General features: G+C 50.8%; 1 protein-coding gene across 2 annotated transcripts in view; it reads left to right on the forward strand.

Annotated features, from left to right (window-relative positions):
* The first annotated feature begins 5,494 nt into the window (after positions 1–5,494).
* Tmem114 (transmembrane protein 114) overlaps positions 5,495–18,594 on the forward strand; it is a 14,901-nt gene continuing 1,801 nt past the window's right edge. The window contains exons 1-3 of one of the 2 annotated variants that reach the window (XM_059269128.1): positions 5,495–6,248; positions 6,515–6,595; positions 18,284–18,421. In XM_059269128.1, the coding sequence (XP_059125111.1) occupies positions 6,032–6,248; positions 6,515–6,595; positions 18,284–18,421 (436 nt within the window). In that variant the 5' untranslated portion in view covers positions 5,495–6,031. Of the gene's footprint in view, positions 6,249–6,514; positions 6,596–18,283; positions 18,422–18,594 lie in introns of those variants that run through there. The other variant, XM_059269129.1, reaches the window with a different exon arrangement.

Here is an 18,594-nt window from a genome sequence, read left to right on the forward strand (position 1 = left end):
TTTACAGATAGGTAAACTGAGGCTACCAGAAAAGTGATCTACTCAAGTTCACGTGCTGGTAAGCAAGAAGGAGAACAGCCAGGCGTGAGTCCTATTGACTCAAACATATACGATTTTTTGGTGATGCTCCAGGCTTCATGCTGAAAGACAAACTTCCCTGTGACGGACGTAGGATTCTCTAGCGGGAAGACCTGGCAGAAGGAATGTATATCACATGAGGGGACTTATTAAATTGTCTTACTTGGTATGGGCTGGGTAGATGAACAATCCCATCTTCTACACCAGAGAGACTGAGAATCCAGTAACAGCTCAGTCCACGAAGCTGCATGTCTCCACAACCCCAATCCAGCTCTGAGGGGCCGGGAGATACCTTGAAGCTGGGTTCTGATGTCAGTGAATAATGGTAATGGCGGCGGCAGCAGCAGCAACAGCAGCAGCAGCAGCAGCAGCAGACTCACCAGAGGAAGCCCAGCCAGGCAGGCACGGGCACTGTTTTTTGCTCAGCTCTTTTCCTCTTTACATCTGCTCTCACAGCTGGGCAGGGCTACCCTACTCCTTCCCCCCAGCTAACCCTCCCCTAAGTGCCCTCACAGACCCATTCACAAGTGTTTCTTAGCCGATTCCAGATCTAGACAAGTTGATAATCACAGTTAGCCATCACAGTGTCTGTCCTGACATCCTCCCCTTCCTTTTAAAGCATCTCCCGGGTCCATTGTTAGTGGTGCACCCCACATACTGTGATGGCATCGGTAGAAAGCGCCACACAGGACCTTCACCCACAGCAGTTCATTTCCTCTCTGTGTTGTCCTTCTGGGGTTGGTGAGGAAACCAGGGCTCAGGGAAGCAAGTTCTCAGCGCTCACATAGACTGTTGGATGCTGATTTAAGACACAGACCAGCTTCTGGAATCCATGCTGGGCTCTGCTCTCCAGCGCTCCGTCCCTGACCAGCAGGGTGCCTGGTACCGTTTCACCTTCTTGGCTCTGGTATTTGGCTCCTGTGTCAGGAGTCAGCATGTTTGATCAGGGCTCTGCGGTTGACTGGCTGAGTCATGATGCTATACAGCATTTGATATGACCCACTCCAACACACACCTCAGCGTTATTAAGAACATCACTGACTGTTCTTTTCAGAATGACTGGGCACAGCTCAGCTGGATTATGTTAAAATCCTCAGGGGAAAAGGGATTTTTCAAAGCCTACAAAATTACCTTTGCAGAGAAACCTCTAAGGGTGTTTCCTACAGGTGAGGAGCGTGGACACCCACCGGGGGATATGCCCATGCTAGACAGGGGGGTATCTAGTGGCTTGACCCGTGACGGTCCATGTTGTTGCCTCTGGTATATGTGTCTTGGTTTTCTTACTGGAGCCAACTGGGTTCATCATGTAAAATGCAGAATAACTAATTAAATTTAAACTCCAGATAAACAACACAACACTTTTTTTGTGCTTGTTTGTTTTTGAGACAGGGTTTCTCTATGTATTATTGGTGTCTGTCCTGGATCTTGCTCTGTAGACCAGGCTGGCCTCGAACTCACAGAGATCTGCCTGGCTTTGCCTCCTGAATGCTGGGATCAAAGGTGTATACCACCACTGCCCACCAACACAACATATTTTAAAAGTATATCTCAAATATATTATTTTGTGAGTAATCAGTGTGTAGAGATAGGGTTTCATATAACCCAGGCCAGCCTTGAACTCCCTTTATGTTGGAAGCTGTCCTTGAACTCCTGATCTCCTGCCTGGTGATGTTTCTAATGAAAATGATGGTAACTGTGTGGCAGAGTTTAGAAGTAAACAAAGCTTGGGGTGGGAACATGGCTTAGTGTGTAAAGTGCTATTGTGTAAGGACCTATTTTGAATCCCTTTTACACCCATGCAAACCCTGGGCATGGTGGAGCACACCTGCAACCCCAGGGCTGGATGGGGAGCAGAGACAGGTGGGTCTCTGGGACTCACTGGCCAGGCAGTCTAGCTTAAATGGTGATGTTCAGATTCATTGAGAGACCCTGTCTCAACAAATGAGGACCTCTGGCTTCACACGTACATTCATAGGTGAGCATATCTGCACACACACACACACACACACACACACACACACATCAGTGGTGACAGAGAGGGGGAAAATAGTTTGCAGAGTAAGAAGATGCCATTCTGCAGTTGATAGCTCCATTAGCTTGCAACTGTGTATCCAAGTTCACAAGGACAAGCTGCTGTCCCAAGAATAAAGATCTGTGCAACTAAGACCACTTCCCTAGGGGTTGCTGGCGGGCATGAGGCTCATGGAGGGAGTTGTGGGGAGATGTGTCAGATAGGCAGGCAATGGTCTGATCATAAATTGCAGGGTGGTTACAAATTTCAGGGGAGGGGCCTATTTTTCTGATTTATTGGATGCTGCTATCTACAAGTTGTGTTCTGGGTTCTGTAAATCTGAAGAAAAGCAACCAATTAAAAGGTCTTATGACTGATGTCCTCCCAAGGACAGTTCATTCTGCTGTGATAGCTTGGAGTACAAAAGGTGTCTTTGATTCAGGGAATGGGAAAAGACAGAAAGAGGTTTCCCCCCGGAGGACCAGGAAATGCAGAGAAAAGCAAAATGCCTCAGAGGACCGGAGAGATAACGTATGTTGAGGAGCAGTGTTGGACTCATCAGGTGGCCTTAGTCAGAGGTGTCCTTTATAGCAAAGCCGGTGGGAAACTAGAAATACAGTGTCCAGCTGTGTGACTTCCACAGTCAGTGACTTTTACAAAGCCAACCAAGAGCAAGCGATGTTGAGGGTTGAATTACGGCTTCAACACGCTGCTGCTGCTGAGGATGAAGATGAGGGTGAGAAGGATGAAGGATGAAGGCTTTGGGAATGAGAAAAACAATGACAGCATCATTCTCCACATTAACGCTGTCCTGATCAATTCTAACCTTTCAATGTAAAACACTACAGACACTTCCTTGTTCACCATGTTACTAGCCTAGCCCAAGTTACAGATCCCTCACTTCTTCTAGTATGTCTTCCCAACTCCTCTTAAATTTTTTTTTGTGTTGTATGTGTACATGTATGTGTGTGCACATTCTCATACATGCCATGGAGACTGGGGGGGGTGTACACTGCTTTGTTGTTTTCAGGCTGGGTTCTCTCTGAATTTGGAGCTAGGCTGGCGATCAGCAAGCCCTGGCGATCGGCAAGCCCTGGAGATCGGCAAGCCTTGGAGATCGGCAAGCCCTGGCGATCGGCAAGCCCTGGAGATGGGCAAGCCCTGGAGATGGGCAAGCCCTGGAGATTGGCAAGCCTTGGCGATCGGCAAATTCTGGAGATCCTTCCATCTTTGTCCTTCCTACCCTAAGCTGGGGTTACAAGTGCATGTGACAGCGTCTGATTTTTATGTGCATTCTGGGGATTTGAACTCAGATCTCATGCTTGTTCAGCAGGGCTCTCACCTGCTGATCCACCTCCCCCGCTCCCTCACCTCCTCAGCTGTTTTTGCTTCTTGCCGTTCAGTGCTATATACTAATAGCACAGAGACTGAGGGTTTGGGGCCCCCCACCATGTAAGTTAGAACATTTCAGTTTCCTGCTTTAAACTGTCCAGAGATTAAACTTTCAATCCTGGGGGCTCTGAAACCCCAAGTCCCCTCATGAACCTGCAGAGCTGTACACCATTGCCCTCCACCCCCATCTCACTCTTCTGTACCTCTTTCTCTCACCGATTCTTTCAGCGTCTCTGGAATGTACCCAAACTGACACACTTCTATAGGCATGATAGGCTGGTGTCTCTTCCATGTCTCAGGATCAATGTCACTTCCTCAGAGACTAACTGAGACCTCCCTATGGTTACTCACCCCCACCACCATCCCTCGGGATGTTCTAAGTACACTTTAATGATCTTGGGCTTGACCATAGCCTGTTCACTTTTGGACGTTAGCAAGACAGTTCTTTAAGAATGTATCGCAGCAGGGTCAAGGGTTTGAGCCCTCAGCCATGAAGGCAGCCATGAGGGCGGCTGATAGCTGCAGCCCCCAAGGCAGGCTATGTCTGGCTCCTAGAATCTGCTTCCTCCACTCCCATATGCGGCACACACATGAATACTTTCTCTGGGTGTCTTGCATGAGAAGGACTGGGAAGTCTAGGTTGTGTTTGGGCTGCTTATGCCCTTCCTTCTCAACCTGGGCCCTTGATTCAGACGCACCGGTGTTGCAGGTCTTTCTTGAAGGAATGGAAGGTTTTATGCTGGTTAAGAACATGGTAGGGTTGATAAGAATGCTGATGATGGTAAAGAGAATGGTAATGAGGTTTGTGCTGCTGCTGGTAACAGTGGTGATGAGGCTTGTTGTTGGTGATGGTGGGGTGTGAGGATGGCTGTTGTTGGTGATGGTGGGGTGAGGATGGTTGTTGTTGGTGATGGTGGGGTGAGGGTGGGGATGGCTGTTGTTGGGGATGGTGGGGTGAGGATGGGGATGGCTGTTGTTGGTGATGGTGGGGTGTGAGGATGGCTGTTGTTGGTGATGGTGGGGTGTGAGGATGGTTGTTGTTGGTGATGGTGGGGTGTGAGGATGGTTGTTGTTGGTGATGGTGGGGTGTGAGGATGGTTGTTGTTGGTGATGGTGGGGTGAGGGTGGGGATGGCTGTTGTTGGGGATGGTGGGGTAAGGATGGGGATGGCTGTTGTTGGGGATGGTGGGGTAAGGATGGGGATGGCTGTTGTTGGGGATGGTGGGGTAAGGATGAGGATGGCTGTTGGTGATGGTGGGGTGGGGTGAGGGTGGGGATGGTTGTTGTTGGTGATGGTGGTGGGAGGTGAGGGTGGAGATGGTAGAGATAATGATTATGGGGTGAGAGCAATGGTAGAGATGGTGAGGGAGGTGGTGGGGTGGGGTGAGGGAGGTGGTGGGGTGGGGGTGAGGGAGGTGGTAGGATGGGGGTGAGGGAGGTGGTGGGGTGGGGGTGAGGGAGGTGGTGGGGTGGGGGTGAGGGAGGTGGTGGGGTGGGGGTGAGGGAGGTGATGGGGTGGGGTGAGGGAGGTGGTGGGGTGGGGGTGAGGAAGGTGGTGGGGTGGGGGTGAGGGAGGTGGTGGGGTGGGGGTGAGGGAGGTGGTGGGGTGGGGGTGAGGGAGGTGGTGGGGTGGGGGTGAGGGAGGTGGTGGGGTGGGGGTGAGGGAGGTGGTGGTAGCAGGGGTGAGGGAGGTGGTGGTAGCAGGGGTGAGGGAGGTGGTGGCTGTGATGATGAAGACTTTGGTGACAAAGAAAATAGATTCACAGAACCTGGCCTTCCCTACTTCAAAGATTTTTTTTTAACAAAAAAAAAAAAAACCCAAATCTGACTTTTTCCTTTGTAGCCAGTCCATAAAAATTACTTGAAGGTGGATTTTGGAATCAAAATCGTTTCAGGAGGAGGCATTGCGGGAGAATCTGTACCCTCAGACTAGAGAGTGTCGCCCCTTTCTGACTCCAGTGTCTGAAGTCCGCCCTCTCCCCAGCACCGCCCCCTCGGCCCCTCCCGCAGTCCAGCCTGCTTGCCTGGGGAGCCAGTCTTCCTGAGGTTTTAGGGCACTGGTCCTGAACCAGAGCTGTGGGAAGTGAAGGTAGACCCAGGCTGCAGCGGGGGGTCAAAGCAGAAGTGTGGGGAGAGCAAGGAGGGCTGAGGCCGAAAGTGGCGGGGAGCTGCTGGGGAGTTCATGGAGAGTGAGGCTAGGAAGTGGGGGCAGTAGTGGGGTCTGGGGAGAAAAGTGCCGAGCTGGAAGGAGGAAGGCGCTGGGACTGTGCACCGGGCACAGGGTGGAGCTGAGTGAGGAGGCAGCGACGGTGCCGGTCTGGGACCGGTGCTCCGGGGAGGGTCGGAAGGCACCAGGGAGGAGGTCAGAGAGGACAGGGAGCCCTGAGATCGTGGGTCCGAGCTGGAGCACGTGCGAGTGTGATCGCTCAGGTGAGGGTGGTGGAGCCAGAGTTTGAGCCGCGTTCCAGATCCACGCTGGAGAATCTGGGGTGCAGCGAACAGACGGGGAGCGTGGGCAGGAGCCTGCGCCCAGGGGCCCTACGCTGGGAGATGCGGGTGCGCCTGGGCGCTCTGGCGGGCGCGGCGGCACTGAGTGGGGCCATCAGTTTCGTGCTGCTGGCGGTCGCCATCGGCACCGACTTCTGGTACATCATCGACACCGAGAGGCTGGAGAGGAACAGCTCGGGGGCGCAGGACAAGGGACCCGCCAACCACAGCCAGCTAGAGCCTCTGAGCTCCCACTCCGGTCTCTGGCGGACTTGCCGGGGTAAGGGTCCTCCCCAGGTGTCCGCGTTCGCACCATGGTGCTGTACCCGCAAGCCTGGGACCTGTTGCTTGGCTCACACTCCTCTCTCACTTAGGGGTGCGGGGAGGGTGGACAGAGAGGATGGCCTGCACAAGCGCTCCCGGCGGGGCCCAGCTAGGCTCACAAGTGCACAACGCTCCGTTTGCTTTCTTGGGTGGGAGACATCTAGGGAGGCTTTGTGGGGAAAAATGCCAGGGTCGTGCCGGTGAACTCCTCCCTTCCATCAGTCCAGAGCTCCTGCACGCCGCTGATGAACCCCTTCTGGCAGGAAAATGTGACGGTCAGCGACTCAAGCCGACAGCTTCTCAGTAAGTCTGGGGGTAGTGGATGGATGGAGGAACTTGGGTTCCTGAACTGCAGTGGTTGTGATGGTGGTGGGTGGTGGTGGCCTTTGACCACCAGGCCTGAGACAAGACTGGGGCTACGTCAGGGGGGCGGGGCCGCTCTTGCTCTACCTAGAATGTGTGTAGAGTTCTTCCAACTAATCGACAGTCCTGTGCACCAAGCAACTTGGTGACTGAGAACTCAAATCTAAGCAGTGCCCTCTAGGCCCTTATAGACTCGCTGCGGAGAGAGGCCTTCACTACACGAGCAATTGCATTTGAGTGGCAATCATCACGAAAGACGGCAGGGGAGCCCACACCGGTGTCTGAACATCTTTGGATGCTGAAGGCCGAATGAGAGGTCTTGTCTCATAGACCGAGGGCCAGCTTGTCTGTAGAGAGGGTGTGGGGTGCTTCAAGGCAGGTGCTTAGGAGGTGGAGAACAGTCTGAAGGGCCATTGGTGTGGCCTTGCTGGCGTCAGGCTTTCCCAGCACCTCCCACAGGGCCTAACCCTCCGCAGAGAAGAGAGGAAAGGGCTGAAGGGCACTTATGGAAGGAAGGAAACAAAGGAGCAATTTCATTCTTTGGAACTTAGAGTTGTGCAGACACCAAACCAAGAGCTTCTCATCTTTGTCTTTAGTTGCTTCTCACATCCACCCCGTGAAGTTGGTACTTCCATCTTCTCTCCAGCCACTTCAGTACTGGGCACTAAATCCAGGGCCGTGCTCACACTCGGCAAATGCTCTACCACCCAATTCTATCCCTAGCCCTCTCTCCTTCTTTTTAGTTTTGTTTAAACAGTCCCACTGTTTTCTAGCCTGACCTTGAGCACACTCTGTAGCTCTGTCCGGCCTTGGACTTGGAATTCTCCTGCCCTCAGCCTGAGTAGCTGGGATTATAGGCCTGTAGCACCAGGTCTGAACATCACCTCCGTTTTTGGCTTTCACTTGGAAACTGAGTCCAGGAAGGGCCCCATAGAGTGGATCTGAGGAAGATCTGAAGGTGGAAATCCATAGGCCTTGGATGTGGGGGGCCTTGGGCACACAGCCCGAGGCTTAGGAAGTGACATAGCTCCCTCTCCTTTCATTTCTTCCCCAGCACTTCCCTCTGTGCCCCAGGCTTCCTCCTGCCATGGGACTCTGCACATGCTGTTTCCTCTTCCTGTGTCTCTCTGCCTCCACCTACCAGCTTAGCTTGGCTGATTTCCTTCTCATTGTAAAGGTCATTATGCTCTTTTGGGTGTAGAATCTGATTCTCTCATTAGTCTGTAAAGTCCCAAAGGCAAGGGTTATAGCTCTCCTTCCCACTGTGAATTGTCAGCACTTAGCACAGAACCTGGAAGACAGCAGACCACAAAGCAAAAGTCTACAGAGTGAATGCAAGTTATGGTCAAATTTACATGTTATGTATTCAATATATATGAATGAGTGGCTCGGCCTGTGAATGAATGGACGGAAGGTTGAATGAATGACTGGATGAGTGAATGACTAGACCGATGGATGAGTGAGTGAGTGAATTAGTGAGCAACTAGATGGGTGAAGGAATGAGTGAATGGATGGATGAGTGGATGGACGGATGTACAAATAGATGAATGGATCAGAATTGTTTCTCCCAAGTCCATAGCATGCTGTGAAATATTTAACAAATAACTCGTGGAAAAAAATTTAAAAGCCCTTGATTCATGGTATTAGCCTATTTCTGTGGTGTAAACATTTCCACCGTGACCAGTTTTAAATTGCCAGCACAATATTACCTGGCTCACAAAATTCCCCAAGCCTTCCCTGGCTCTTGTCAGCTGCCCGTCAGTCGGCTACAGCACACCTCTGTGTACGTTCCCACTGCCAGCAGCAGCTTCCTGAGGCCACCCCTGTGTTGGGGCTGAGGAGGGTGTAGGTGATCTGTATTGTCAGGCACTCCAGCGGCATTGAGCAGTACTTTGGCTGCTGTCTGAGTACTGCTTCAAGAATCACCTAGAATTCTGTGTACGGGGGAGAAGGGTCCAGGCCTAACTTGGTCCTTCTCTGGCCCTCTTGATCCCAGGGTCGATTTTTTTGCCTTTCACTCATTTCCGTAGTGACCAAAATGAGTTGTGCAAACCATTAAGGGTGCTGTCAGGATCCACAAAACGAGAACAAAAATTCGTGAACCACCAGGAGGCCGAGGCAGGAAGACGGGAGACTGCTGGGCTCCAGTGTGAGTTCAGTGTCAGCCTGGGTGACTTAAACTAAATTAATGGTTTAAAGAAGTCTGGAGGTATAGCTCAGTGACTTGCCTAGCATGTGCAAGGCCCTGGGTTCTATCCCCAGGTCGGAGGGAGAAAATAGTAACAATCATGATAAACCAAGACCTCGCATGAGCAAAATGAACATCGCTCAGGACCTCATTTGCTCTGTAGCTGTTGTGTGAGTGTAGGGCAACACGTTGTCTCAAAGAAGGGCTTGACAGCCTCATGGCAAGCCCTCAGCAATCATTCACTTTGCCCACTACAGCCCCTTCTAGACTCTCTACCTTTAGACTCCTCGCCAAGCGGGATGCTGTCGTTCAGCCACCTTGTCCTGCTTCTGGGTGAATCCAACAGCTAGAGGTAGTTGACACTGGGCTGGCATTCCTTTGGACTTGTTACAGTAACAGCCCTACTTGTTCCCTGACTCTGAGAAGCAGGCGGAAGTCTCACTCAGCAGCTTCCTTGGCGCTGACCTCTGATGTCAATGTAACCACAGCTCCACTACCAGCTGTACGTGTGACCTTGGGCATTTCCTCCCCCTGTCTGGGATCAGCTCCCTCGTGCTGACGGCACTAGCCGTCTTCTTTCTAATCTTTTTTTTGTTTAACCTCCTTCTTACACAGAGCGCTTTTAAATTGTTTATTATTATTGTCTATGTGTAGATCAGAGAACAACTTCATGAACTGGTTCTCTCTTTCTGCCTTTATGAGGGTTCTGGGGATCGCACGCAGGCCAGCAGGCTTGCATGGCGAGCACTTTACCACCACCCTCAGCCATCTTGATGGCCTTTTAATCTCACGGTGAGGATGGAATTTGAGTGGTGCCTTTAATAAGCCCAGGGTGGCAAGTGCTTGGTGCATATACAGCCAGGCGCCGGAGCTGCTGTGATTCCCACTGTATTATCAGGAATGAGGGCAAGCTGCCCCTTCGGACTCCACACTCATTGCAAGGCACCCCCAGAGAGAGCTTTTTCTCAGAACTGGTTTTCTCCTATAAATGAATTTTGTGTTTAGTCCAAGCTCTTTATGATGTGAAGATGTTCCAGTCATTTGGAGATCCTTTGTATTGGCCAGAGAGACAGGCTGACAAGAGAGCTGTTCTGAGTCAGCCCCCTAAGCTGATCCTGGTGGGCGTGGTGGACAGAAAACTCAAGCCTGCCGAGAGACCACTTCAGTGTGTTCTGAGCCCGGCAGGCAGAGTGGTCAGGCATACCCCATCACCACGGCCTCCTGATTCCACTGGGCCATCTGGGGAGGGGTGAGCAGATGGCCCCACTCCTTACCCCTTCCAGCCAGGGACAGAGGAAGCCATCTGTTCTAGCTCCGTTTCTGTTGCTGTAGCAAACACCCCAACAAAGAGCATCTTAGGGGAGAAAGAGTCTGTTTGGCTCACAATTCCAGTTTACAGTCCTGGTTGCGAGGAAGTCAAGGCAGGGACTTAGAGCATTGTGTCCACACTCAAGAGCAGAAGGGGTGGATGAATTTTTGCTTGCTTGCTAGTACTCAGCTAGTGGTCTCTACTTTTATATAAGCATTTCTCAACCTGAGGGTTGAGACCCTTTGAGGGGGTGGAACGACCCTTTCACAGGGGTCTCCTAAGACCATTAGAAAACACAGATATTTACATTATGATTCATAAAAGTAGAAAAATTACAGTTATGAAGTAGCAACAAAAATAATTTTATGGTTGGGGGTCACCACAACACGAGGAACTGTATTAAAAGGCTTCAGTGTTAGGAAGTCTGAGAACTTCTGTTCTATATAGTCAGGGGCCCAGTGCATGAAATAATGCCTTCCACATTTAGGGTGGGTCTTCCCACCTCAGCCAACAATTAAGACAACACCCCCTGCCCAGACATGCCCACAAGCCAACCAGGTCTAGATAATTCCTCATTAAGACTCTCTTCTCAGATGAAAACCAACCAGGTCAGCATCCGGGGGCGTCCCTCAGCAGCAGTCTTGGTACCCTGGCTTGAGTATTTATTTGGCTTCCAGATTCGCTCTGGGAAAGTGCTTTTTGCGGCAGGGAAGTTATCACTTAGCACTCTTCAAGAGCTATGGTGGACAGCCAGTGGACTAGGGGTGCCAGCCAGGAATCTTTCGGTGGCAAATGACAAAAATACCAATTATGCCAACTTAAAGAGGAGGAGGAATGACTGGCCCACGTTTTTGAGGCGGTCCAGTGTGTTGGGATCCCTGGGTTCTGTCCCTTTTCCTCCCTCTGTGAGCTTTGCTTTGGATGGGGGTGTGTTTGGGCTGAATCTTGCAGTCCAGAAGGGAGGGGCTATCCCATTGGACCAGATCGGATCATAGGCCTTTGTGTTGCACCAATTGACTGAAGCTAAAAGACACCATGTGCTGACTGGGCAGGTTGGACCTTGTAACTATTCCTTTTCTTTTCTTTATTTTTTTCCCCTCTCCGAGGCTGTTCTGGAACTCAGTCTGTTGACTAGGCTTGCCTTGAATTCTCCCTCTGCCTCTTGGGCACAGGGATTAATGGCGTGTGCTACCACTCTGGCCCTTACGGACACTCTTATTAAAGAGGCAGAAATGACATCAGCCCCTTAAAGACAACGGACAGGGAGTAGGGTTTCGTGACTGCAACTTACCCACCTGTGTGAATTCTTAGCAGTCACCTGTGACCGTAAGTGGGCTCTTCTGGGAGGAAATGAGATTCTATGTGCAAAGATCCAGGGACAGGATCTGTATACAGTAGGAGTTCAATGAATGCTTACATCTTTATTACATCCCTGAGCCTCCAGCTTCCCACTTGGAAACTTATTTATTTATTTGTAGAGATTTCTGAGGGATGGCAAGATGGTTCAGTGGGTGAAGATGTGCCGTGCAAGTCTGGGGATCTGGGTTTTGTCCTTGGAACCCGTGAAAACACAATAAGAGAGAATCGACTGCATAAAGTTGTCCTCTGAGCTCTACATGCATGAAACAACACACATCATCTCTTCAACATACATGCACACATGTACACACAAATGCACACATAATAAAGTTTCTAAAAAGAAGTTTTTTGTATGTGCATGTGTGGTGTATATGTATGTGTGCATGGTGTATGCGTGTGTGTGTGTGTGTGTGTGTGTGTGTGTGTGTGTGGTGTGAGGTGTACATGCCAGGCATATACATGTGTAGGTCAGAGGTTAATGTGTCTTTCTGTATCATTTTACACCCTGTTTTTTGAGACAGGGTCTCTCGCTGAACCTGGAGCTTCCTGTTTCAGCTAGACATCTGGCAGTGAGTTCCCATGACCAGATTGCCCCCCTTGCCCAACCTGTAGGGTTACAAATGGGCGCTGCCACACCTGGCCTTGGAGTGGACGCTGGGTTTTGAACCTGGGTCCTCACACTTGTGTAGCAGGCATTTCACCCCTGGGCCATCTCCCTGCCTGACCTGATGTATTTAGCGTACATTTACTTCCCTCCTAGTGTTTGTCTGTCTGTCTGGCATTGAAGACCATGAGACAGACGCTGTGGGCCAAACACTGCTCTGATGTCTTCACAATTATCAACTTTTTTAATCTCCACCACAGCCCATGAGGGGCCAATATCATACATATTATCACACCCAGCTTTGTAGGGGAGGAAGCGTATGGCACAGAGAGGGTAGGTGAGTTACGTAAGTTTGCACAGCAGCTGGCCGATCTGGGACTTGAACCCTGGCAGTTTACTTCTACTCCGTTGGAATGATGCTGTGCTGAGTCACATTTCAGTGCAATGTGTATACAAGAAGACCGGAGGACCCGGGAGCTGGCGCCGTTGGTAAAGTGCTTTCCATGAAAGCATGAGGACCGGAGTTTCACCCCCAGAACCTACAAAACCCAATCAAACAACAGCCAAAAGCAAAACGAAATTTATAACCCCCTCACCCCCCCACCAGGTGTGACAGGCACATGCTTGCCAACCTGGTGCTAGTGGGCAGCTAGGCAGCAGACAGGTGCATCCCTGGGGTTCTCTGTCCAGCCATCCAAACTGAGTGCCGTCCTTAGAAATGACACCTGGCCGGGCGGTGGTGGCGCACGCCTTTAATCCCAGCACTCGGGAGGCAGAGCCAGGCGGATCTCTGTGAGTTCGAGGCCAGCCTGGGCTACCAAGTGAGTTCCAGGAAAGGCGCAAAGCTACACAGAGAAACCCTGTCTCGAAAAACCAAAAAAAAAAAAAAAGAAAAAAAAAAAAAAAGAAATGACACCTGGAGTTGACCTCTGGCCTCTACATGCATATCACACAAGCACACTCAGACCTGCACACCCAGGAACATGTAAACACACACAGGCACACGCATGTACTCACACACAAGTGTGTGAGGCTGACCAGAGTTTCAGGCTATTCTGCCTTAGACAGGAGACTGAGGAGGAAGAGCAAGTGGAACAGGATTGGACCAGTATGTTCCAGAAACAGCCAGAAGGCCTGTAGTTCTGGAGGGTGGGCTAGAAAGTGCTTCTCAGTGGCATGCCTGACCTGTCCAGGCTCATCTTCAGCTGTGTCTTCAGAGTAGGTGACCATGATCAGGCAGACTCAGAGGTCAAATGCTTTCCACAGCAGCCCAGGCTGACTGAGCTGGGGCTGGCCTCCGTGAGGCCACAAGGTAGGGAGAAAAATCACCCGACCGGGTTTCCTGGCATTTGGATACAGGGCCGCTGCAGTAGTGTGGAAAATTAAAATGAAGCTGGGTGCGAGATGAAAATGGAAGTGCGGGGGCGGAAACGGAGAGAGGGACATAAAACACTCAGTGTCGAGCAGCTCTGGGCACAGGAGGGACATGATGTATGACTTCCTCCGAGTGGTGCTGCAGCAAGGTGGGATGTGGAGAGAGGGAGGCCCGAGGCCAGGAGTCGGTCACGCTTTAGGTATGGAATCTCCTCTCGTGGTCTGTGGAGAGCTCAAGGAAAGGCAAGGGCGGAGAGGTCGTCACCGAACGGCACTCGCCGTATCCATGGATGACTCTGGATGAGTTGGAGCTGAGTGAGCTTTAGGCTGTGGAGCCAGTTGGAGGAAGAGGCTGAGGAGTCGGGGTAGTGGCCTCTTCTCCCTCTCTGCTTCCCGGCTTCCCACAGATGAACAGTTAGTTCTCTGTTATGACATTTCTGCCCTGTCACCAGCCTGAAAGCCAAGGAGCCAGGTGACCACGGACTGAAACCTTGGGAGCTCTGATCCCAAATCAACCTTTCTTCTTTTTAATTTTTTTCTCTCAGATGTATTACCACAGCAATGGAAAGCTGACGAAGGCAGGCCTCGATTCCTCGGGAGAATGGAGGCCTGGGTGTGAGGGCAGCCTTTCTGGGGTTCTGTGGAAAGCCAATCCCATGTTTAAAAAATTGAAAAAGTTGGTTCTGCTTCTAGAATCTGTGTGACGTTTCTGGGAAGAGTGATGCCATGCTTGTTTGAAGCGATAAAAAGGAAAGAAAGGAGTAGCCTCAGTGATTGAACGAGAATGACTAGACATTTATGTGTGTAGATAAAGTTAAGGAAAATTACGTAGCCTGTAAGAAGAGAAGATCAGTGTGCCTAGACTATAAAGCCGCACGGAGGCATGAACACGCCAGTTACAGAATGTCCTGGGCCGTGTGATGCTGTTGCTGCAGTCCCTCAGCTGGATTAGTCAGTGTTCCCTTATGAGAACACCTGATGTGATCGACTCACCAGGACACAAAGTTTAATTTCGCTCATAGTTTCAAAGGTCACACTGTACTGTCCCTTGGGCCCATCGCTTGGGGCTGTGGTGACACACTGTGGTGGGGACACATGACCAAGCAGAACTGCTCACTTGAAACTGCCAGGATGTAAGAATGAGAAAGACGCCAGGGTCCTGCAATGTCCTTGGAAGACACACCCCAGCCGACTTGAGACCTCACTCCCGTCCCCAGATCCTACTGTTCCATTACCCGGTGATAGAGCCAAGCGGGGACAAGCTTTGGAGACACTTATCCTAATCATGGCCAGTATAGTACTACAGTAAAACCACACAACCATCTATAATCTAAAGATACTACCATCTATTGAGCACCTACTTTTGGCATATATGATGCTCCTACTGCATACCACTGAAGGTATGGTAGTGTGGTAAATGATGCCATACTAAAAAATGATGCCACTAACAACAACAATATATGCCTGGGTCTAAGAGGCGGCTAGGTGGGAAGGGCACTTGCCTCACAAGCCTTGTGACCTGAGTTTCGTCCCTAGAAGCCCCGTGTTGGCTTCTGTTCTGTTTCTGCGATAGAATACCCATGACAAAGACGACTTAGGGAGAAAGGGCTCATTTGGCTCACAGTTCCAGAGGGACAGAGTCCTTCACTGTGAGGAAGAGCCAGCAGCAGGCGACAGCATGGCGGCAGGAGCAGGAGCAGGAGGCTGGCTGGTCACATCGCGTCCACACCAAGGAAGCCAAGACGAGTGGGAAACGGGTCAGGCTGTCAAACCTCAAAGCCCACCGGACCTCTGGGATGAACGTCTTCCTGCAGGGCTCCACATTCTGAAGGCTCCACAACCTTCCCACACAGTGCCACCAACTGGGGACAGAGCTTAATCACGAGAGCCCGTGGGGGACAGTGCATATTCAAAGCACACCGCCACCCATAGGTGGCAAGAGAGAGCGGACTCCACCAAGTGTCCTCTGACCCCCACATGCGCGCCATGGCATGCCCAACCGTTAAATGAACACATTCAGAAAAAATAGGCCATGTCCTCAGCTCCGGAACTGGAGATTGACTCTATTTGGGAAAAGCGACACTGCAGATGTAGCTGAGGATCTCCAGGTGAGGTCCTCTGGAGCTGATGTGATGGGCTGTAAAACCCATGATGCGTGCGTCCTTAGAAGAGGAAGAGCAGAGAGGCAGACGTGGAGCTGCAGCCTGGAGTGCAGCCGGCTAAGCCGAGGAAGGCCCGCGTTGCTCACTGCGGCCGCGTTGCTCACTGCTGCCCGCGTTGCTCACTGCTGCCCGCGTTGCTCACTGCTGCCCGCGTTGCTCACTGCTGCCCGCGTTGCTCACTGCTGCCGGGAAGCGGCTGCTGTGAGGAAGGGCCACCCCCTGCAGTGGGACAAGGACCTTGATTTTGAACACCTTGACTCTACAACTTAGCAAATAAATTCCTGGTGCTTTTTGTTTTGGCAGGGTCTCATGTGGCCCAGGCTGGCCATGAGTGAACTATGTAGCTGAGGATGACCTTGAATTTCGGATCCTTCTGTCCCTACCTCCCAGCTGCTGGGATTATAGGCAGGAAGCACAATGCCTATTGTGGTCATGTCAGATGGTTTCTCCGGTCTTGCCCAGCCCCAAGGTTCCAAATAATCATTCAGAGGCTTGATATTAATTACCAATTACATGGCCTATGGCAGGCTTCTTGCTAGCTAGCTCTTATAACTTGGTCCATTTCTATTAATCTGTAAATTGCCACGTCCCCGTGGCTTACCAGTATTTTCACATCTTGCTTCTCCTGGAGGTGCTGGCGTCTCCTCTGCTTCTGTCTTTCTTCTTCCTGTCTCTCTCTTCAATTTCCCACCTAGCTATAACCTGACTTGCCATAGGCCAAAGGGCTTTATTTATCAACCAATCAGAGCAACACATAATCACAGCATACAGAAAGACATCCCACAGCAATGCCCGGTTTAAACTTTTTGTTTTTGAGATTATTATTTTTTTAAAAAATTTTATGTGTATGGGTGTTTTGTTTGTTTATTTATTTATTTATTTATTTATTTATTTATTTATTTATTTATTTTTTGTGTGTGTTTTGAGATAGGGTTTCCCTGTGTAGCCCTGGCTGTCCTGGAACTCACTCTGTAGACCAAGCTGGCCTTGAACTCACAGAGATCCGCCAGGATTAAAGGCCGAGACAGAGTTTAGAGTTTCCTATTTCTCTGGAGCTCACCGATTCAGTTACACTGACTGGCCCACAGCAGCAAGAACCCATCTTTCCGCATGCCCAGCTCTGGTGTTACAGATGCGTGCTGCTGCACCCCACCTTTTCTAAATGCTAAGGGCCCAGATTCAGGTCCCTGTGTTTGCGCAGTAGTCACTGGAGGGACTGAACCATCTCCCAACTCCTTGATGGTGATTTTTTTTTTTTTTTAATGTGCTGGGTCCTCAACACATAGGCTTAGAGGAAGGGGTATTTGTTGGCTCTCTATTTAATAGATGAGAAAACAGGTTTGCAAAGCTGCATCCCAGCTAGCCATGGCTCCTGGGTTCTCAGATGGTGGTGTGGACGACACTGGAGCCCTGGGGAGGGGAGTGTGGCAGCCTGTGCTTGGCCTATCCTAAGACAATTGAGGGACACATGTATCCCAGCTGCCTCAGTGCTGGCATGTGCCTGTGGTTGAGGTGGGTGATGTAATGGCGGTTGAGGACTGTGTGACTCTTAGAAGCACTGTGATCTGGATGATAATTCCTGCGTGCAGTCTGTCAGTTCACCCACAGGGGGCACTGTCTGTGAATTGTTGGTCTCTGGACCGTGGAGCTGGGCTCAGAGCAGACACCGTCTACTCATCTGCTGAACTGAGGACATCCTGGTGGCCTGAGGAGCCGCCTGAGTGAGTCAAATGCTGCACGGCGTGAGGGCCTGAGTTTAAATCTCTAGCACTCCCATGAAAGGTCAAAAATGGAAAGGGCAATTTCCACTCGGTCTATTTTTGCACCATGGTCAAGTCCCCGATCCTGGTCAGAGACTGCCTGGATTACAGAGTTTTAAAATCTTGTTGTTCTTGTGTGTGTGTGTGTGTGTGTGTGTGTGTGTGTGTGTGTGTGTGTGTGGTGTGGGCACATGTATCACAGCCTACATGGAGAGGTCTGAGGAAAACAGTGTGGAGTTGGTGCTCTTTCCGCCTTTATGTGGGGTCCAAAACTCAGGCTGATTGTGGCAGGTGCTTTTACCACTGAAGCACCTCTCTGGTCCCTGTGTGATATTTTATTAACATTTTATTGTTAAGATTACAAAGGCTTTTGGGTGTGTAGTTTCTTCTGGGCTATGGGGTGAGATTAGATCCACCCCCAGGATAAAATGAGTCATGTGCCTTGGATTTATGAGGCACCTGTAATTTGGGGGTGGGGCCAGGGGCAGAGATAACATTTGGGTACAGGGTTTTATGAAAGGACCTTTCTCCGTTTCTTCTGCCCGCTCGCCTGCTCACCCACTCGCAAGTACCCTCAGCTTAGACTAATCTTCCAGGAGCCCTGGTGCTTGTCTCACAGGCTTATTTGTTCATTCGCATGCTCATTAGAATATCAGCCCCTCAATGCTGCACTGAGAAAACAATAATAATACAACACTGCCCTCTAGGGGTCACAGAGAGCAAGTGCAATGATGCTCAGTACAGACCATGCACACTGTTCTTTTATCAGTAGAAGTAGTTGCAGTGTTCCTATTATTGTGGGTACATGGTAAACGTATGGAAATTATTGCATACTGTTAGTAACTTCCTGTACCTGGTCCCCTTCTCTCTAGCCATGCACGGGACGTTTGTGATCTTGTTACCTTTTAGTCTGATCATGATGGTGTTCGGGGGGATGACCGGGTTCCTGAGCTTCCTCCTCCGAGCCCACCTCCTCCTGCAGCTCACTGGGACCCTCTTTCTCTTTGGAGGTAGGTTTCCACTGCCCAGGGTCCAGGTCCAGATGCATAGGTGGTGAGGGCTGTGCAGGAGCCCTCTTTAGGGGCGGGGTCTCAGCTCCTGTGAGGGCCTTTCCTCATTTGTGATATCAGATGAAAGGGACAGAGGTTTCCAGCCCTGAGGTCCCAAGATCTCCAGTTCCAAG

This window comes from Peromyscus eremicus, chromosome 8a (genome assembly GCF_949786415.1).
Source record: "Peromyscus eremicus chromosome 8a, PerEre_H2_v1, whole genome shotgun sequence".
In the NCBI taxonomy this organism is placed as follows: Eukaryota; Metazoa; Chordata; class Mammalia; order Rodentia; family Cricetidae; genus Peromyscus; species Peromyscus eremicus.